Below are 18516 nucleotides of genomic sequence, written 5' to 3'. Positions count from 1 at the left end.
TTTTCCTTTTTGGGATTTTTCGAGGAGTAGGGAGTGAAGAGAACAGACAAAACACAATAATACAAATGAAAACACCTCCTTAGGTCACCCCCGTTATCAAGGCCCATGCTTGGTAGCATCGTCAACCAGCATCATCCGGTGTCGTTACCGCTGCCTCGGTCCTTGGAGGGCCCTTCGCGTGTAAGCCATCGTCCATTCTCTTTATCTTATAGCATTCCTAGAAACGCGTGAGTTTCTTGTACCTCTCCCTCTGCTAGAAACGCGCGGCTTCTCGGTTAGCTTCATTTTCCTCGTGGGGCAGTCAGCTTCTTGAAACTCACCTCCTCATCCTCTTGGGCCTCATCTTTGTCATCCTCCATATCCTCCTCCATATCCTCGTCAATGGCTTCTTCCATGCCTTGCTCTTCACCCTCAGTGACACCTTCTCCATTCTCTTCCACATACTCCCACTGCGCCCCCTCAGCCCTCAAACCCGCCTCAAAGGCATCGTCGAGCTCTTGGTTGCTAGGCTCCTGCTGACGCATCTGATCTCTCATGCCCGTCAAATTCGTCCGAGGGTGACTCACAGAGGTCTGACGCTCAATGGCTTCCTTCAGTTCCTCAACTGTCATCGGTTCCTTGGACGTCTTGTTGGAATTGGGCAGCTGAGAATTGGAATCGGGCGACTCAAAATTGAGATCGATCGAACCCAGTCTTGCATCGATGCTGCCGTAGATTCTGGCCCTTGCTTCCTCGGGGAGTTTCTGCTGCCTCTCCCAGCACCACAGCAGTGCATCAAAGTAAGGCCTGTATTCGTCATGAGTGATGAAATTCGAATAATTCGATTGACGATCCATAAAGTAGACCGTCTCTTCCACTTTGGCAATTGGAAGATAGCTGTGACCGGCTAGGATAGAAGCAACGAGTTTGACGCCTCGCGTTTCCATTGTCGGTTTCTCAGCGATTCTGTGTCTGACAAAGACGTTTTTAGAAGGGTGTCGCATTGGCTTGTTTTCATCTGATCAGTTAAGGGGTTCAAAAGCTGGGCTGCAGGGACACTCACTCTCAGATACTGTATCGTGGAGGAAGCAGGGACCATGGCAGGCCCTAAATCATAGCGCTCCATCAACCTCAGCATTATTTTCGAGTCACTTCCATATTGTCGGCTTAATATTCTCAGCCAATCATTACGAGATGATTCGGCGAGATTTTGAAGAGTTTGCATGCTCACACGCCCTGGGAATGTTAGGATCCAACGTTCTATCCTGGTCAAGACTTGAGAGGGGTCATACCCTGTAAGAAGTTAGCTTTGGAGAAGTCTCGGCCTTGAAAAGATGACTCACTGTCCAATCCTGCGAGACCATCAAGTTAGCTGTTTTCTTTCGATCATCTGGGAAGCAGACAAACTTACCATATCTCCAAACCCTACAGTATAATCGGCACGACACGGCATGTACCCAAACATGGCATGTAACTCCTGGTGCCAAAACTTTTTGAAATAACTCCTCGCTTCCACAAAAGTGCTTTCACCTGCTGTAGTAAAGGCAACACCGTCCTCGCTCAGTTTCACCAGCTCTCTGATCTCATCGTGCGTCCTTTTAGCCCAGAACTCTGCTTTCGCTTCGGGTGAATCATCGGAGGGTTCTTCGCTTGATCGGTAGAAGGTATTGTTTTGCAAGGCGAATCTTGCTGCTTCTTCTGCTTTTCGTATTGCTCTTGCCGTTTCTCTTGCTTTTATTTTTGGTATTTCTGCTCTTGCTTCTGCTGCTGCTCTTGCTGTTGCTTCTGCTATTGCTGCTTTTGCTTCTTCTATTGCTTCTTTTTTCGCTTGTGCTTTTATGTTTACTTTTGCTTTTGCTTCTGCTTTTGCTAGTGCATTTGCTTTTGCTGCTTGACTTTTTCTTTCTTTTGCTTCTCTTTGTGCCTTTTCTACTTCGCTTAACTCTGCCGCTATTATATTAACTCTACTTGTCTTCTCTTCTAAATCTGGTTTTCCTTTTGCGCTTGCTTGTCTCTGTTTCGCTTTTTTTATTTCTTGTTGGAGTTCTCGTAGTTTTTTGGCCCTTGCCGTGATAGCCCTTTCTTCTTCAGCTGTTGATAAAGCACGTAAGGAACGTATTCGTGGTGCGGTATTCCATAATGCGATGTGAGGGCGCAAAGGCCCGATTGGCCGTAGGAATCTGTTCATGATGGTCGTCATGCGACAACAAAGTCGCTTTGATAAAAGAGGAAAGAAAACTTGGCGCCAAAGGAAATTGTGCTTATCGATAAGCACTTAGTGTGATAGCGGGGCACTTTTCCAAATGCAGGAACGCTTTTGCGCGTCTCGTGATGGCAATGTACCTGTCAAACCTTCGAATTCGATTCTTCCTGTCGAGTTGTAAGCAAGGTTCTTTTCTTTTCTTTTTTTGATACCCAGTCTCAGTTGAAGCTCTGTTGCTGGGGTAAATGATCTTCAATTAATGCCCTTATCAATTCGCGCTAAACCCAAATGCGGCCCATCCGGGTGACCGGAAGAATTGGGCGCCGAGGGCGTAAGAGACAGAATGAGTCGGTCACGTGCCCCGAGCTGTGACCCGCGTTTAAGCTGCTTTATTCTGTCTGCCTTCGATCCTGTTACCGTGGTTCAGACCACATCGACTGAAAGAATAGAGAACGAAGAATAAATTACAATCAATAGGTAGTTATCAGATACAGTCATCGCCTCATTTCAGCTGTAGCCCTCTCAAACACCTCCTTCAATGTAGTTATCCCACGAATAACATCAACATCACTCGGTTTAGAAAGATCCTTTTCTGCAATACCCCCAGGCAAGAAGCTTCTGCTCATCTCAACCCACTCATCAACAATCTGCGGTGCAAATATCTGGCCGAAGAAGCCTTTTAGTTCATCTTTCCCAATTGCCTTGACTTGAACATCCTTCTTCAGAACCTGTGAGAATGTCTTCTGTACATCCAATGGTGTATATGGCTGTGGTCCATGTAGTTCGCAGACATACGGCTTTGTCGGTATTTTCCAATCGCGAATGGCTTCCTCAGCTAAGGTTTTACCAATATCTTTGACTGCAACCATAGCAACTTTAAAGTCCAAAGGTGTGATGGTTGAGTAAAAGAATGGCACTGGTGCTTTCAGTGTCTCGAGCGACGTGGCCCAATTCTCCATAAAATATGCCGCTCTAATAAAGATGATCTCTAGGATGTTCGTCGTCTTGAGGACTTCTTCAGAAATGTGATTTGTTTTGAGCTCACCCTGGCCAAGTCAGAGACAGACGCGCTGTCATTGGCATACTTACCACGCCTTCAGCGAATTCGGCACCCAGACTCGACAGTAAAACAAGTCGTCTCACGGTTCCAGATTTCTCAATGGCATCTTTTACGTTGTTTGAGATTAGACGCGAGTGCTCGACGATGTCGCGTCCGTCGTAGGCGGGCGGGAGAACCATGATGACCGCGTCGGACTCGTTGAAGTTTAGGGTAGACGCGTCGGCAACATCACCCTGAACGGCCGTGAAATTTTCGACAGAATTGAATTCATCGGGGACTTTTTTAAGATCGCGATAGACACCGTGTACTTCGAAAAAAGGGTTTTGAGGTAGCAGCCAGCGTATTGCTGCTGTGCTGGTTTTGTTGCTTGCTGGAACAATGGTGATTCGCATTTTGGTAGCACGTGTTACCAAAGGACGCAGCATATTGAATGTGAACAAAACAACAACAATTGCTCATTCAAAGTAATTAATTAATGAATTGGATCAACAGCAGCACTCTCTTTCCCCGCACACCTTTAAGCTTATTGATAGACATTCAAATCTTCATGCCTCTCCTGGAGATCAAAGCGTACAGTCGTGAATATCCTCACACGATGTCAGTGGCTCGATGATGACGTCACCTACCATCAGAGCCAACGCCAGCCAACGCCAGCCAAAAATCCCATCCCAAGGAAAGTCCGAGCGGAGCTGTCGGCAGTTGCTCCGCCAAGACAAGAAAAATCTCAACACCAAGCCAGAATTCTCGTGATACGGTCAGAAGAGTTTTCACTCTGAAACGTTGCATCAATGCAGGAACCTCTCCACTAAAATAGGCAGCGACATAAACTCAACAGTGAATGGATATTTACCCCGTGGCTCCGCTGGAATGAATCCCCATGGAGTAGAGCACCGAGAATTTGGCCGACTGGGACTGAAGAAGAGAAAATTTCGGATGAAGAATTTGATTCAGATTATTTGCATTAATAGGATATCATCTGTGCGATGAGTTAAAGTTTGCAATTAAAGTATACGAAAATCTGTCATGTTGATGATGTTCAATCAAGGCCAAGAAATAAACTCTCACTGAATGACAGCAGAGAAGCGCAATTGTACCGGAATTTTGGTGATGATAGTGCACAGTAAAGGATACCGAATTGTTGCGTCGATATTATGTAACTAAATTAACCATAACAAGACCCGGTAATTAAAAAAAAAAAGGAAATCATGTCACCGGGAATTAATATCGTGATTTCCAATTAAGAGGCTCTGCGGTAAATGGGACCTGTGATCCACTGCGAAGAAACGAATCTTGGCACGCGAACAGCGAACATTGGGTCCATGCGAACAGGAAAAAGAAACATGAAAAAACCCCAACGTGGAGCCCCGACTTTGAGAAATGTCGCGTGCGTCAAAGGAAAGAAAATTGGGGGGACGGTCAGTGGGTAATCGGTATGCTTAATTTCTCACTGGGAAGCGGTGGGAGGGACAACTGCTGATCATGCCTGTGCTGTCTTATTTTGCAGTGCATTCCAGGCCAAGAAAAGGCCCAGCGTTCAGCTTGGTGCCGAGACGGGATCTCTTCACCTTGGCATCAGCCTTCCAAGCAACCACCACTGCATCCTTTTACAAAAAGACCTGGACCATCAGGGGGAAACAAGCGTGGGATAAAAGTTTGAGGGTTGCAGCTATGACGCAATGAGATCACCAGGGAATAAGCAGGCCTTAGTGACATTGACTGATCTTCCTAGCTAACGAGAGAAATCTTTGATCAAGTCATGTCATTGTGGAACCAAAGAATTGTGCTGCCTGGAAAGATGGGACTTTTTTTCTTTTCTGTCGGTTTGACCGATTGGAGAGATTCATTTACTGTCTTTTAGTAATAGCAGCAGTACAGTAATTGGTACCGTTAGTGGTTGTTGGTGCAGTTGATGTCTGTTATGTCTCTCAAGAATCCATACGTCATCAATCATGACTCGGCCGAGTCTAAACGTTGGACAGATGCACCCCAGGCTCTCGATCAGCGGGCGTTGGCTGCGTGATGAAATAACCACACTCGCCAAGCTTGTCCCCTCTTGGTAATCCGCACTCACCCTCAATCATGTCCATCTCACCCTTGAACGTTGATCTCTTTAGGTCCACCGGATAGAACGGCATACGCAAACCCCACGCAATTCCGGGGTATGATTCTTTGTTTCGAAGATGATGTCAAGAGTGGATATCTCTTATTTTTCTGTCTACTGTAAATCTTGTAAAGCGTGGTGGTGGTGGGTTGATCCCCCAGCTTTTAAAATGGTCTCCATCCCCGGACAGAGTGTTAACCTTATCACTTAATTCTATCGTGCTTGGTTTGGTACAACCAATTCCTTCTAAAAATGCCGACTCACTTCTCCGATGACCCTCCGCAGGTCATTAACCAATCCGACCTGCACGTCGCAAACTCCCGTCTAGAACAACACAACCTCGAAGGTTCAACAGACCACAGCGACCACGAACACCAGAATGCCAACCGCATGGAAAAGATCGGCACGTACGATAAATACGAAATCACAGAAGATGACTGCTACGATGAACTAGGCTACTCCTTCCCCAAGTGGAAGAAGTGGTACATCCTCACCGTCGTCTTCTGGGTTCAGGTGTCTATGAACTTTAACACTTCGCTCTACTCGAATGCTATTCCTGGTATTTCTGAGGAGTTTAATGTCAGTGCGCAAGCCGCAAGATGTGGTGCTATGATCTTTCTTGTGCTCTATGCTTTTGGCTGTGAGCTTTGGGCGCCTTGGTCTGAGGAGTTTGGACGTTGGCCTATTATGCAGGCTTCTCTGTTTCTGGTGAATATCTTCCAGCTTCCTGTTGCGCTGGCACCAAACTTTACTTCTATCATGGTTGGTCGTGCGCTGGGTGGTTTATCTTCTGCTGGTGGTTCCGTCACGCTTGGTATGATTGCCGATATGTGGGAGTCAGACAACCAGCAGTACGCCGTCGCATACGTCGTCTTCTCCTCCGTCGGAGGTTCAGTCCTTGGTCCCATCGTCGGTGGTTTCTGTGAGCAGTACCTCGAGTGGCGCTGGTCGATCTGGATTCAGCTCATCCTTGGTGGCTTTGTTCAAATCGTGCACTTCCTCACTGTGCCTGAGACACGAAGCACCATTCTCATGAACCGCATTGCCAAGAAGCGCAGAAAGGAGACCGGCGCCAACTTCTGGGGTCCTGACGAACTTGTCCCCTTCCGCGAGCGTTTCTCCGCCAAGGAGATCCTCATCACCTGGACCCGTCCTTTCAAGATGTTCCTCACCGAGCCCATCGTGCTCGTACTCTCTCTCCTCTCCGGTTTCTCCGATGCTCTGATCTTCATGTTTATCCAATCCTTCGCTCTCGTCTACGGGCAATGGGACTTTGATGCTGTGCAGATCGGTCTTACCTTCTGTGCCATCGGAGTAGGATATGTCATCGCCTGGTTACTGTTCATTCCCTCTATCAAGAAGAACATCAAGGAGCGAAGAGAGAAGCCAGATGATGAGCGTGCTCAGTATGAGTCGCGACTGTGGTTCTTGCTTTGGACTGCGCCTTGTTTGCCTATTGGTCTTATTGGCTTTGCTTGGACGATTCAGGGTCCTCCTATTCATTGGATTGGATCTATGATCTTTGCTGCGATTGTTGGTATTGCCAATTATGCTATCTACATGGCTACCATCGACTACATGATCTGTGCTTGTAAGTATACCTCTTACCGCGTAGACGAATGTTCACTAACAATAACTAGACGGACCTTACTCTGCTTCCGCCACTGGTGGCAACGGTTGGGCTCGAGATTTCCTCGCTGGTGTTCTCACTCTCCCCGCCATTCCCTTCTTCAGCAACATCGGCGCCTCATCCGGCAAGAACCTGGAATACGCTGCCACAATCCTGTTCTGCATCTCTTTCATTCTTGTCGTCGCTGTCTACGTGATCTACTGGAAGGGTCCCGCCCTCCGAGCGCGTTCTCCCTTCGCGCAGCGTCTGGCCGGTGAGCGCAAGGAGAACGTCGAGCAAGGTCGCCGTGGCAGTGTTGCTTATGATGCTCGACGAAGGAGCTCCGCTGGCACTGTTGAAGATCCTGAGAACCCTCCCGTCGCTGCTCGACCTACGCCCGGTGCGCGACAGTACAGTAACTCCAACCGCTTCTTTGGTGAGAGCCGTGTTACGCCTCGTGGAACTCCTCGAGGTACACCTTCTGCTAGTCGTCGCGCTAGCGCGGCCAACGTTCATCGACACCATTAGAAGGGTGTTTGTGATAAAAGGATATTAGGTGTTAATTGTTTCAGCCGTTCGCAAGAATGTGCCGATGTTGTGGAGGATGTTGGGAAGTCTGAATGATACCCTGTTGAATAAGGACGAAGAGATGTACACGTGTAATCTTATGTAAATTATACGAATAATGACTAAAGAATTCTTCAAACTATCGCCATTACGAGTGTACGACCTGTCGATTGGAACGTCACGTCAAAATTGGCATCAACCAGCTTGTACCGTCCCCTCATGAGGTGACAGTTCATTCTTGATCGTAAATGTGAAAACAGTCTTAAGCCTTTGAGACACAACCTTCCAGGTGTACGAACAACCAATATACAAAATAATGCGGAAATACTAGACTATGCCTTTCGGCTCCCGAAGTTCCTACATCTGTTTACTGAACAGCCACACCAACTCCAGTCATCTGATCCCTGCCACCAATTCCATCAATCTCCATCTGAACCGTGACCTTCTCCCAAACCGCCGACTCCATCAATTCCTTAAAGGTATCCTCCACAACCCTCGCAGTCCGGTCAACAATGTCATCGACATCAGCCTTGGTCACGATGAAAGGCGGACAGATCAAAAAGTGATCACCACTGTATCCGTCATAACCACCGTTGGCATTGAACAGAGCGATCTCGTAACCAGCGCTCATTCCACGTGAGTGAAGCATGCTGTTCAAGCCGAGACTGTAGGGGAAGGGTGTTTTGGCGGTCTTGTTCGTCACGAACTCAACAGCCCAAAAAAGTCCCCGTCCTCGAATATCGCCGACGTAGGGCATGGGTAGAAGACGTTCCTTGAGTTTCGTGCCGAGATACTCGCCCATGCTGCGCACGTGAGGAAGAAGATTCTCGTCACGGATGATCTGTTGGACCTTCAATCCTGCGGCTGCGGCTTGGGGATGGGCCATGTAGGTTTGTCCGTGAGCGAAGCCCTTGCCTGACTTTTGGAAGGATTCGACGAGGTTGGCGTTGATCATGACTGCTGAGACGGGTGCGTAGCCTGCGCCGAGACCTTTTCCTACAACGAGGATGTCTGGGACTACGTCCTCTTGTTCCCAGGCATGGAGCGTTCCCGTGCGACCCATTCCGCACATGACTTCGTCGAGAATGAGGAGAGCGCCGTGCTTTTTGCAGACGGCTTTCATGGCTGGGAAGTAGCCTTTGATGGGCATTGCGCATCCGCTCGCCTATTAAATTCAGTTAGCCAACATCACTAAAGCGGTAAAAATACACTTACACTTCCGCCAACAGTCTCAGCTACAAAAGCGCAAACCTTCTCAGGTCCGATCCTCTGGAACTCATCATCCAGTTCCTGGGCTAATCGCTTCACGTACGCATCATCATCCTCGCCGTCCTTTCGACCGCGGTATGCGCTGCACGCCGACACCTGCGATGAATTCTGCGAAATCAGCTGCACGAAAGGATCCTTTCGGACCTTGAAGTCGCCCAGAGTCAGAGCACCCAGCGTCGCGCCGTGCCATGCGCCTACGCGCGCAATGAAGTGGCTTCGCTCGGGTTGCGGAATGGCAAGGTGTGAGAAGTGAGTCTTGGCGAGCTTGAGCGCCACTTCAACAGCTTCAGAACCTACAGATCGTTAGATCAACCGTTTCAACAAACTTTATACATCAACGTACCTGAGCCACATAGAACGGCCTTACTCATCAAGCCACCTGTCGACTCAACCAGGAAATCAGCGAGATCCTCAGCTGCCTTGGTCTTGTAAAAGCCCGGATGACAATAAGGAACGTTAACCAGCTGCTCTACGACAGCTTGTTGAACATCCTTGTTATTGTAACCTAGACAGGCGACGGCCGCACCGCTGGTTGCGTCGAGAATACGACGGCCATCACTGGTGTTGAGATAAATGCCTTCAGTCGATTCGATGAGAGCAGCGGGGTGTTTTTGAAAGTTCTTGTAGAGAAGACTGTTTGAGTAGGAAGCCATTGTTGCTGTTGTGTTACTGGAAAGATTGATAGTGGTTGTTGTGAAGTTAGAAGGTGGTTGCGTGTCTATCTGTTCTTATATACCTATACAAGAAGAAACCAATGTATCTTGTCTTATGCAAACATCTTGTTCAACATCTTGAGATGAATCTTTGTCTGCCCTGCCTGCCTGCCGATGAACCGTGGCTTGCTATTGCGAGCTACCTTATGCCGTGTAATCAAGACATTTGTTATACGCGCGCAATTATGATTCACAATTATCTTGTGCCGCCTTGATCAGCGTGGCGTGCATTAAGTCCGATAGCAGGGAAAAACCCGGTTTCCAAGAGATCGGTGAAGAGTGAAACTCTCCGCCTGGCTGAGACTCTCTAACTTGATCCAGATCATTTCCATAGATTATCATTTATATCCTACATAACGCTGAGATCATATATCCATTGACGTGCAGCTCTAGGCTTTGGCACAAGTCGGCCCGTGTCCGTGTCACCCTCAAGTCGGTAGCGCTGTCTTATTTCTTGTCAAATCATTCGTCAGGAGCTATCCTACAGCAGCTGAATTGTTTCACAGACGGGTTGCGATTTTAGCTCCGATTCCCGTTCAGGTCGCCCTGCAGGGAGATCTTTCCCGCTATCGGATTTCAGCCTGCATTAGACTAGTTGGGCAGTAAGGGAGGAAAAGTCGCCGTCTCACTCTTTGCAGCTGTGGCTACATTTAAGCCGCTTCTTTTTCTCTTGTTATCCCTCATCATCCTCTGATACTATACTGTACCGTACTCTTACTCGCTGAATCTCTAAAGATGGAGATCCCTGTCCTGGACTGTATCTTCAATGCCTCCGATCCTCATGCATCTACCCTGCCGCTGAGCCCTCACCTGTTCCCCGCTGCTGACCAAGCTGACATTGACCTGCGCATCCAGCCTCTCGCTCAAGGAACAACAAATGGCGTAAGATGCTTCACCCCCACGCAATTGGTCTCGTACTAATAAAATGACAGTTGTTCAAGGTCACCAATCGCGCAGATGCTGTGCTAGTCAAGGTCTACGGTGATGGCACTGACATCACGATTGATCGCAACAGTACGTTTCCTTTTTTTCTCGTCTGAACCTTCCCTTCTTTGACTGCCATGTCTAACCCCAACAAAAAGAGGAGCTCAGGGTGCACAACCTCCTGGCCCAGCGCGGTCTTTCGTCTTGGCCATTGGTTCGCTTCGCAAATGGGCATGCTTATCAGTTTATCCATGGGAGAGTCTGTTCTGAAGGCGACATGTCTAAGACAGAAATCTTCCGCGGAGTAGCAAGGGAGCTGGCGAGGTGGCACGCATTGCTTCCGCCTGTTGACGTCCAGGGAGCTAGGAAGGAGCTTCACTATGAACCAAGTGTTTGGTCGACAGCCAGAAAGTGGTTGAAGGCAATCTCGAATGGTGAGAAGCGGTCAAGAGAAGAGATCGAGGGACTGCAGGAAAAGTTCCAGTACCTAACCGACAAGCTACTGCCCACTGATGTTATGCCGGAGCCCTTGGTACGTCGTTGCATATCTTGCTCTTGTCCTGGCTGCTAATTTGTGAACTTCAGGTGCTTGGCCACGGTGACCTTTTGTGCGGCAACATCATTGTACAAGAGTCGGCTGGTAGCATGGGAGCTGTGAATGGGGCTACAGATGTCGCAACAGTACGCTTCATAGATTACGAGTAAGTGACACACTCCTTTTGGTCTGTCAAACATCGAGTAACCATCTGTGTAACAGACATGCCACCTATTGCCCTCGGGCGTTTGAACTCGCGAATCATTTCGCCGAGTGGACTGGGTTCGAGTGCGACTACAACAAACTGCCAAGCACGTCAATCCGAAGGGCCTTTATTCGTGAGTATCTCACGGCTCACAGCGAAGTCCGTCGGCAACACGAGCCCGATAGCGCCAGCTGCAATGGGACGAAAGAGACAACAGATCTGCCGACTGTCACTGTCACTGACGCCGAAGTGGAGAAACTCATGCGTCAGGTTGATGATTACAGAGGGTTTCCTGGATTTTACTGGTAAGTTGCTTGTTACACCCACTTTATGTGCCGTGTCTCGGTACACACAGAGAGGCTAGAGCCTAAGACGTGCTGCATATCTGACTGACCCGTCTCCGCGGCAGGGGTCTCTGCGCCTTAATCCAGGCTGAGACAGCGACCGGAACTATCGACTTTGACTACGCGGGGTATGCCCAGAAGCGCTTTGCTGAATACGAGGCATGGCGCAAGATGCAGGACAGCGATAACCCGGGAATGCCACTGAGGGAGGAGATTTGGGCGCGTCCATGAAAGCAAGCAAGCGAGACAGACAGGACCTTTTGCTTTTTTTTATGTTTCTTTTTTGTTGATGTAAGGAGAAGTTTTATTATTATTATTATTATTGACTTGACTCGACATGCTGCTGTGACATGTATGACTCGCGCGTTGAGTAGCTAAAGAGGGAGACACAGAAACCAGATTTGGAACATCGTTCGTCTATGTCAGCTGTCGGTCTTGCTTTTTTGAGACAATTCCAAGGTTTCCTTGTACCTAGGAGCAGAGGCTTTTAGTAAAAGCGGCCTTTGTCTTGACCGCATGATCTGGCACACACATGTACAGTACTGTACTTTGACGCGCGTGCCGTGTGTGGCGGGAATGTTAAGCCGATCAGAGGTCTGGGCGCGATTGAGAGTATACCTTAGTAGCAAGCTACAGCTTGGAAGAGTACTGTATGTTAGTGTATTACTATCACAATTTATTTCAGATCCCAGAAAGATATGGTAGAGAAAGAGAAGAAAATAGAGAAAATTAAGTGAAGCTTTTTGGAGTGTAGTTGTATTACCCATCTGCTTTTACATCTGTTACCCGTAAAGGAATCGATCGGAGAAAAAGGATCAGCCAGCAGACATCAGTCTCAGACTAACGTACAGTACCCTTGCTAGCTGTACTGCACGTGGGCCCTTGTAACCAATTACATCTATGTCAGGCCACCCTCTTCGGGGCAATCGACGCTGGGATCGATTTTCTTTGATCTAGATGAGGAAAATTTCTGTTTAAATAAGGGAATCAATTGGGTTATTTCTTTTGATCTCTCTCGAGTGGAGATTTGAATTGGTATTTGTATCAATCGTACATACCCCGGAAACCATCTCATCTCATATCTCATCTTTATTCCCTACCCTTACAATGGCAATCTGGAGACCCTCGACCATCCTCTCCGCCATCGGAGCCGACGTCCTCTGGCACTCGCACCGCGACCTGAAAATCCTCATCCTGCTCCGCTTCATCCGCCTGTTGGGCTATGGCGGGACAACACTTGTTCTGGCACTCTATCTCAATGCGCTGGGTTTCCATGATACCCAGATTGGACTTTTCATGACGCTGACGCTTGTGGGTGATCTTGCTATTAGCTTTGTCCTCACTTATGTCGGTGATCGTGTTGGTGTGAGATGGACTGCTGCTGTCGGTGCGCTGTCGATGTGCATCGGAGGAGTGGCTTTTGCCTGGGCTGAGAATTTCTGGGTATTGTTGGCTGCTAGTATTGTTGCTGTTATTAATCCGAGGTGAGTTTTGGACGACGAGATGTCAGATGAATATTTACTAACTAATCAGCGCAAATGAAATTGATCCCTTCAAGGCGATTGAAGAATCAGCGATCGCTCGTCTCAGCACATCACACACGTGCAACGAGATGTTTGCCTGGTGGTCCATGCTAGGCATGTTTGGCACAGCAGCAAGCAATCTTCTCACAGGCTGGATCATCAACGCCCTTGAAGACGCTGGCATGGAGAAACTATCATGCCACCGCGTGATATTCCTCGCGTATGCTGCCATTGGCATCATCAAGTTGATCTGTTCTTTATTCCTCAGTGCGGATGTTGAGCATGTTCCTGAACAAAAGGAATATTGTGCTACGCCGCAGTCTGGTCTCAGTGAAGAAGATGCACCACTCTTGACTGAGCAGATCCCCGATTATGGAGCAGTCAATGCTATCAATGATGTTCAGAATCCTGAGAGTCAGGCACAAGTCGTGCTGGAAGTTCAAGAAAAACGGCTTTTTACACCTGAGTCGTTTGACTTTATGTGGAAGCTTTCTCTCGCCATGGGATTGGACTTTGTCGGTTCTGGTCTTGCACAGATCTCATGGATGACATATTTCTTCAAACGCGAGTACGACATGCCCGAAGGAGCACTCGGGTCTGCAACATTCACAGCAGGTATAATCTCATCCGTGCTCAACCTCGCATCATCACCCCTCTCGCGCTCCATCGGTCAAGTGCAAACCATGGTAGTATGTCACACGATAAACTCCATTTCTCTTCTCATGGTCTCAGTACCAGGAAACAAATACGTGGCGCTCATCATTTTCATCTTTCGCATCGTCACCCGCGAAATTGATAATGCGCCCCGTCAAGCGTTCATTTCTGCTGGTGTGCTGGATCATGAACGGACTTCTGCTATGGGTGTTGTTAATATTGTCAAGACGATTGGTAGTTGTTTTGGATTGTATGTCACGGGTTTGTTTGCGGGATTGGATAAGTTTTGGCTTGCGTTTATTGTTGCGGGATGTTTGAAGTTGATGTATAATGTGCTGATTCTTGTTTTCTTCTGGAAGAGGCGTTGAAAAGTTTATCTGCTTTCGTGTTTTGGGTTAGCAAGTTGTTCGTGGGTCAAAATTGGATCGATTGCATTTTCATCTTGTACGCATCCTTTCACTGTGGTTGTGAGTTTGGCATTGTGTTTCAATCAGCATGCTTTCATATTCATCACTGTGTTTAGCAATATTGTTTCTGTCGTGTCTCGGTGCTTGGATCTCAGCTACTAGTGACCAGTACCACTGTAGCGTATCTCCATATTCCTGCTATATAATGAGATACGTATCTTGTGAACCTAATCTGCATGGCTAGTGCGCCAATATGCAAGGGAACGTATGCAGTTCAACATTGGCCAATGCCGACGTGATATCCATTCTCATCTACCGACAGCGTTCGGTCTAACAAGATCCCTCCACACAAGCACATATCGTATGATGGAGTGACGACGTAAATCGTTCACCAACTCGCCCTCAAGGTATCGTGCATCTATTGTGGACAAGTTATGCTGCTCGACTCAAAGTCTGGTTTAACTAACTACACGTGTCGTGGTCAGCCACTCAAAGACCTGCAGTGCTCTTCTTGTTTAACATGGATCGCCAACAAATATCGAGAGAAACCATCGGCAGATAATCTTTGTCTCCAATAGAGAGGTATGTATTGATTCACCGGCACGAATTGACCTCATTGATCAACCGATAATACTTCAAGAGGAAAAGGATATATATCCAGGTCCATGTCACTCGATTCTCAGGTCTTCACCAAGCCTCAACGGGCCAACACAAAGCAAATCTTTCTATCATTACCTTCACCAAATCTTCAAATGGATCATCTTCTCCATCTTGACACAGACGTAGTCTGCCTCCTCACTAAGCTCAACTCCTACGACTACATCATCGTAGGAAGCGGCTTCGGCGGCGGTCCCCTCGCCGAAACCCTCGCAGCCAAGAACAAAAAAGTCCTCCTCATCGAACGCGGAGGCGTAATCTTCTCAACCCACGTCCTCAACACTTCCCGTCCTTACTACAACCGCGGCGCCAGTAACTCCCCCGAAGGTAACGAACGGGTCTACGACGCCGTCAAAGCAAAAGTGCAACTCACAGATCGTTCCGACAGTTACGTCGGCGGTCCTGTGTACTGCGTTGGCGGACGGTCTAATCTTTGGGGCACTTGGATCCCTGAGGTTGGGAACGAGACGCTTAATACTTACTTTTTGCCTGAGATCGTGGAGTATCTCAAGGAGGGGAAAGGGTATGAGACGGCTTTTCGGTATTTGACGAATGATGATCCTAGAGATGGGATTTATCCTGAAGGTGTCGGTGCGCATGAAGTCAGCGCCAAAGAAATTGGTCAGGTGAATGAAAAGCTTACCAATGCTATCGCCGGCTCCAAGTTCACCATCATGCCCGTCGCAGCACAGTTCAACGCCCCAGCGCCGTACAAATTTGCGCAGGGCGCGTACAGTACTACGTTGTCGATTATTAATCGGATGTATGCGAATGATCAGTATTCATCTGTTTTGCTGAACACGGAGGTCATTGCTGTTCAGCATTCTGCTAGCAATACTTTGTAAGTCCTTTCACAGATGTTGAGTGGCTTGTGCTGATGACGAAGACATAGCCACAAGAGAGTCCATGCACTCATAATCAGAGACAAAACATGCGGTACCATCAATTACAAGATAACTACATTGGCATCACGTTGGAAGACATGGCATCCGATTACTGCGCGGGTCATATCTTTTCCGGTGTTGGCCAAGCTTCATTTGACATTCTCAAGTCTCGGGTACAATTGGGAATCATCCAGGGAAGGCTGTACGATCTTCTCTATTCCGTCCGCGCTGAGAGAGAGTCTCCAAAGGGGAAAGATACTTCACGAGTGCAGGTCGATACGATGCTAGATCAGTGGTATAATTCACTACCAGACTCTGTCAAAACAAGCAATTTCTCGGCAATGGAACCGAGCGTTAGACAACATTGTCACTTGTTACACATGGTCTACTACCAGACCATCTTTCCAGTCCGCGATGCTGCCTTACACAATTACAATTGGATTGGACGTCTTCACGGCTTCTCTGAGAAGTGGAGGGCGGATAAGCGAAAGGCAAAGAAGGCCTATGCTGACACCCCCGTGCTGTTGTCAAACTGGTCAAAACTATTAGAGGCTGCCCGAGCTCAGGTCGACATACTGTCCAGCATGGACCGCCCGACCCCCATATGGCATAATTGCAGAACATACAGAGGTCTTCGCTTGTAAGTAATAATAACCTACTTTGATAAGAGACAGCTGACATTTTAATACCAGGACTGGTATTTATGCGACCGAGGGTGCGCTCACTGTTCTGGCCGCTAACAACATAGCCGCATATGAGCGAGCCAACCATGATCTTCTGAATGAAGACGAGGAGAGGATACAGAAAGCATGGGCCAATATCAAGGATCTAAATTGCGAGTATCGTGGTGGTAATCCCGGGCAATTTCATCCCGAAGAGATCAACATTGGTTCCGAAGAGCTTGTCAGGGAGGCTGGTTGGTGCTATGACAAGTACTTCAACAAACGCCAGAGGCCCAACTACTGGGCGGATAAGATGAAAGCGAATCCTGCCAGTTTTGGTATTTATTGAAAGACTTACATTGAACTAGCTGTAGTAATAGACTTGAGATGCTCCTTTTGTTATATAATTGATTACCCTAATTCTTTGGAACTTCCCCCCGAACTTTCTTTAAGATCCCGATAGACACCTCTTATTTTGACGGAATTGCCTCCAATGTGAACACAAAGAACGATTAGGTTTGTACTCGGCTATCAATATGTGTCCAAAGTCTAAAACCCTAAAGACCCATCATGGATTACTGACCAAATGACGCGCGAAAAATGGAATTTAAAACTCCAGCTTTTGAAGGACCCTTCGAAATCACCTTTGGCAAATAGCATTCACGAAAAAGTTTATTCATAGTCACTCTATCTCACCACATAACTTCATATAGTACTCAAAGGATAACTTCAGATGTTGATCATTTATTTTATTTGCCGGATATGTTTAACCACTAAGCAGACCACCATACTAAACGCCATGCTTACCATCAAGCAAACATATAAGCATACTATTAGCCAGACCATCAACCAGACTATTAACTAAACTATCAAGCAAACTGCCGGCTAAACCACTAAGCAAGCCATTCCCAGAACCCATCAGCCAAGCCATTGAGCCACCCGCTGGGAAGACAGCTTCTATCTTCCATCTTTCATCTTCCAGTTGTTCAGGATCTCTGTTCTCCAACTCCAGATATATCCTCAGCTTAATGAATTCTTACTCCGCCCTGAGCACTTTCAGAGCCAGTGCTTCTGTTCCTGCCTTTGTTTGGGATATTCTCCTTGTTCTTGTCACTCAGTACAGCTTGAAGTACTGCTTGATTTCCGCGGTGAATCTCAAAATCCAGGACAGTAACTTGAACATACTTAATGGCTATACTAAGAAGAAAAATTAAAAACCGCAGCAACAACACTAGATCTCAAGAAATGGATGAATTTTGCTTGAATATAATTTGTTACTAAAGCAGAGCGTATAGAACTTCCGCTTGTGAAGGTGCATCTCTATCACGTGACCTGAAAACTCGAAACATCTCGTGGACTCTCACTCGTACCACCATTTTAAGCTTACAGTAAAATTCAGGCATCGCACCAATTTCTTAGTAACGATGAAATCTGGCGCCTTATAGCATTGACCAAATGGAAGAACTTCAGATCAAACCCTCGGGCATTTTTATGCAATATGACTTCATCACGCCTGAGCATGAAGAAAAGCTTATTCACATCTTTGAGAATGAGTTAGAATGGCCAACTCGCCCAGGACGACTCTCTCTCCACTATGGCTACACCTTCAGCTATAAAACATTCGGAATCGACGAAGAAACACCATTCAAGCCTTTTCCGGATTGGCTGGTACCTCTACTACCGACCACAGAAGGCCGACCACCTGATCAAGTCTGTCTACAACAATACGCCCCAGGCACAGGAATACCACCCCACGTCGACACCCACGGTCCCTTCGATCAACTATACTCTTTATCCCTCGGCTCACCACTCATGATGCAATTCGCCAACAAAGAAACAGGAGAGAAAATTGAGGTCGATTTATTACCAAGGAGTATGATGCAGATGAGCGGTGATTCACGATTACACTGGACGCACGGTATCAAGGCTCGTAAAACGGATACGTTGTCTGATGGGACTGTTAGGTTGAGGCAGGTTCGGTGGAGTCTTACGTACAGATGGTTGAGGCCTGGGGCGGAGTGTGAATGTGGGAATGAGAAGCTTTGTGATACAGCGCAGAGACGGAATGGTGTTGAGAGGGAATATCGATGGAAGCAATACGAGGAGGATGCGAAGAAAGAAACGCAGATTGTTTAGGTCATCATACATTCATGAGCTAGATAGCAATAAATATACATTATAAAGGCCGTAGATCATTAATGTCTACTGCAAGATTTAAGA

General features: G+C 47.5%; 6 protein-coding genes across 6 annotated transcripts; 4 read left to right on the top strand and 2 right to left on the bottom strand.

Moving 5' to 3' along the window:
- Window positions 1-281: 281 nt before the first annotated feature.
- FIESC28_00148 (uncharacterized protein) lies at window positions 282-3634 on the bottom strand (the record flags this gene model as incomplete). The annotated part of the gene is made up of 5 exons (XM_031154299.1): window positions 282-986; window positions 1323-1331; window positions 1391-1628; window positions 2711-3228; window positions 3272-3634. 5 exons carry the CDS (start codon window positions 3632-3634, stop codon window positions 282-284), a joined length of 1833 nt encoding a protein of 610 aa, XP_031021667.1.
- A 1961-nt stretch (window positions 3635-5595) lies between these two features.
- FIESC28_00147 (uncharacterized protein) lies at window positions 5596-7480 on the top strand (the record flags this gene model as incomplete). The annotated part of the gene is made up of 2 exons (XM_031154298.1): window positions 5596-6934; window positions 6984-7480. The coding sequence occupies 2 exons, from the start codon at window positions 5596-5598 to the stop codon at window positions 7478-7480; spliced, it is 1836 nt and encodes a 611-aa protein (XP_031021666.1).
- A 406-nt stretch (window positions 7481-7886) lies between these two features.
- Window positions 7887-9441, bottom strand: FIESC28_00146 (uncharacterized protein; the record flags this gene model as incomplete). The annotated part of the gene is made up of 3 exons (XM_031154297.1): window positions 7887-8684; window positions 8735-9081; window positions 9132-9441. The coding sequence occupies 3 exons, from the start codon at window positions 9439-9441 to the stop codon at window positions 7887-7889; spliced, it is 1455 nt and encodes a 484-aa protein (XP_031021665.1).
- Window positions 9442-10236: 795 nt separating this feature from the next.
- On the top strand, window positions 10237-11740 carry FIESC28_00145 (uncharacterized protein; the record flags this gene model as incomplete). The annotated part of the gene is made up of 6 exons (XM_031154296.1): window positions 10237-10383; window positions 10434-10515; window positions 10584-10957; window positions 11011-11126; window positions 11183-11470; window positions 11575-11740. The coding sequence occupies 6 exons, from the start codon at window positions 10237-10239 to the stop codon at window positions 11738-11740; spliced, it is 1173 nt and encodes a 390-aa protein (XP_031021664.1).
- Window positions 11741-12616: 876 nt separating this feature from the next.
- Window positions 12617-16645, top strand: FIESC28_00144 (uncharacterized protein; the record flags this gene model as incomplete). Its single annotated transcript, XM_031154295.1, has 5 exons — window positions 12617-12993; window positions 13043-13936; window positions 14734-15591; window positions 15675-16274; window positions 16327-16645. The coding sequence occupies 5 exons, from the start codon at window positions 12617-12619 to the stop codon at window positions 16643-16645; spliced, it is 3048 nt and encodes a 1015-aa protein (XP_031021663.1).
- A 1106-nt stretch (window positions 16646-17751) lies between these two features.
- On the top strand, window positions 17752-18432 carry FIESC28_00143 (uncharacterized protein; the record flags this gene model as incomplete). The annotated part of the gene is made up of 1 exon (XM_031154294.1): window positions 17752-18432. One exon carries the CDS (start codon window positions 17752-17754, stop codon window positions 18430-18432), a length of 681 nt encoding a protein of 226 aa, XP_031021662.1.
- Window positions 18433-18516: the final 84 nt, after the last annotated feature.

The sequence above is a fragment of the Fusarium coffeatum genome (assembly GCF_003316985.1).
Source record: "Fusarium coffeatum strain FIESC_28 chromosome Unknown BRIP53273_contig_4, whole genome shotgun sequence".
NCBI lineage: Eukaryota > Fungi > Ascomycota > Sordariomycetes > Hypocreales > Nectriaceae > Fusarium > Fusarium coffeatum.
Note: the sequence above shows the minus strand (reverse complement) of the source record. Positions and strands in the feature narration are given on the sequence as shown.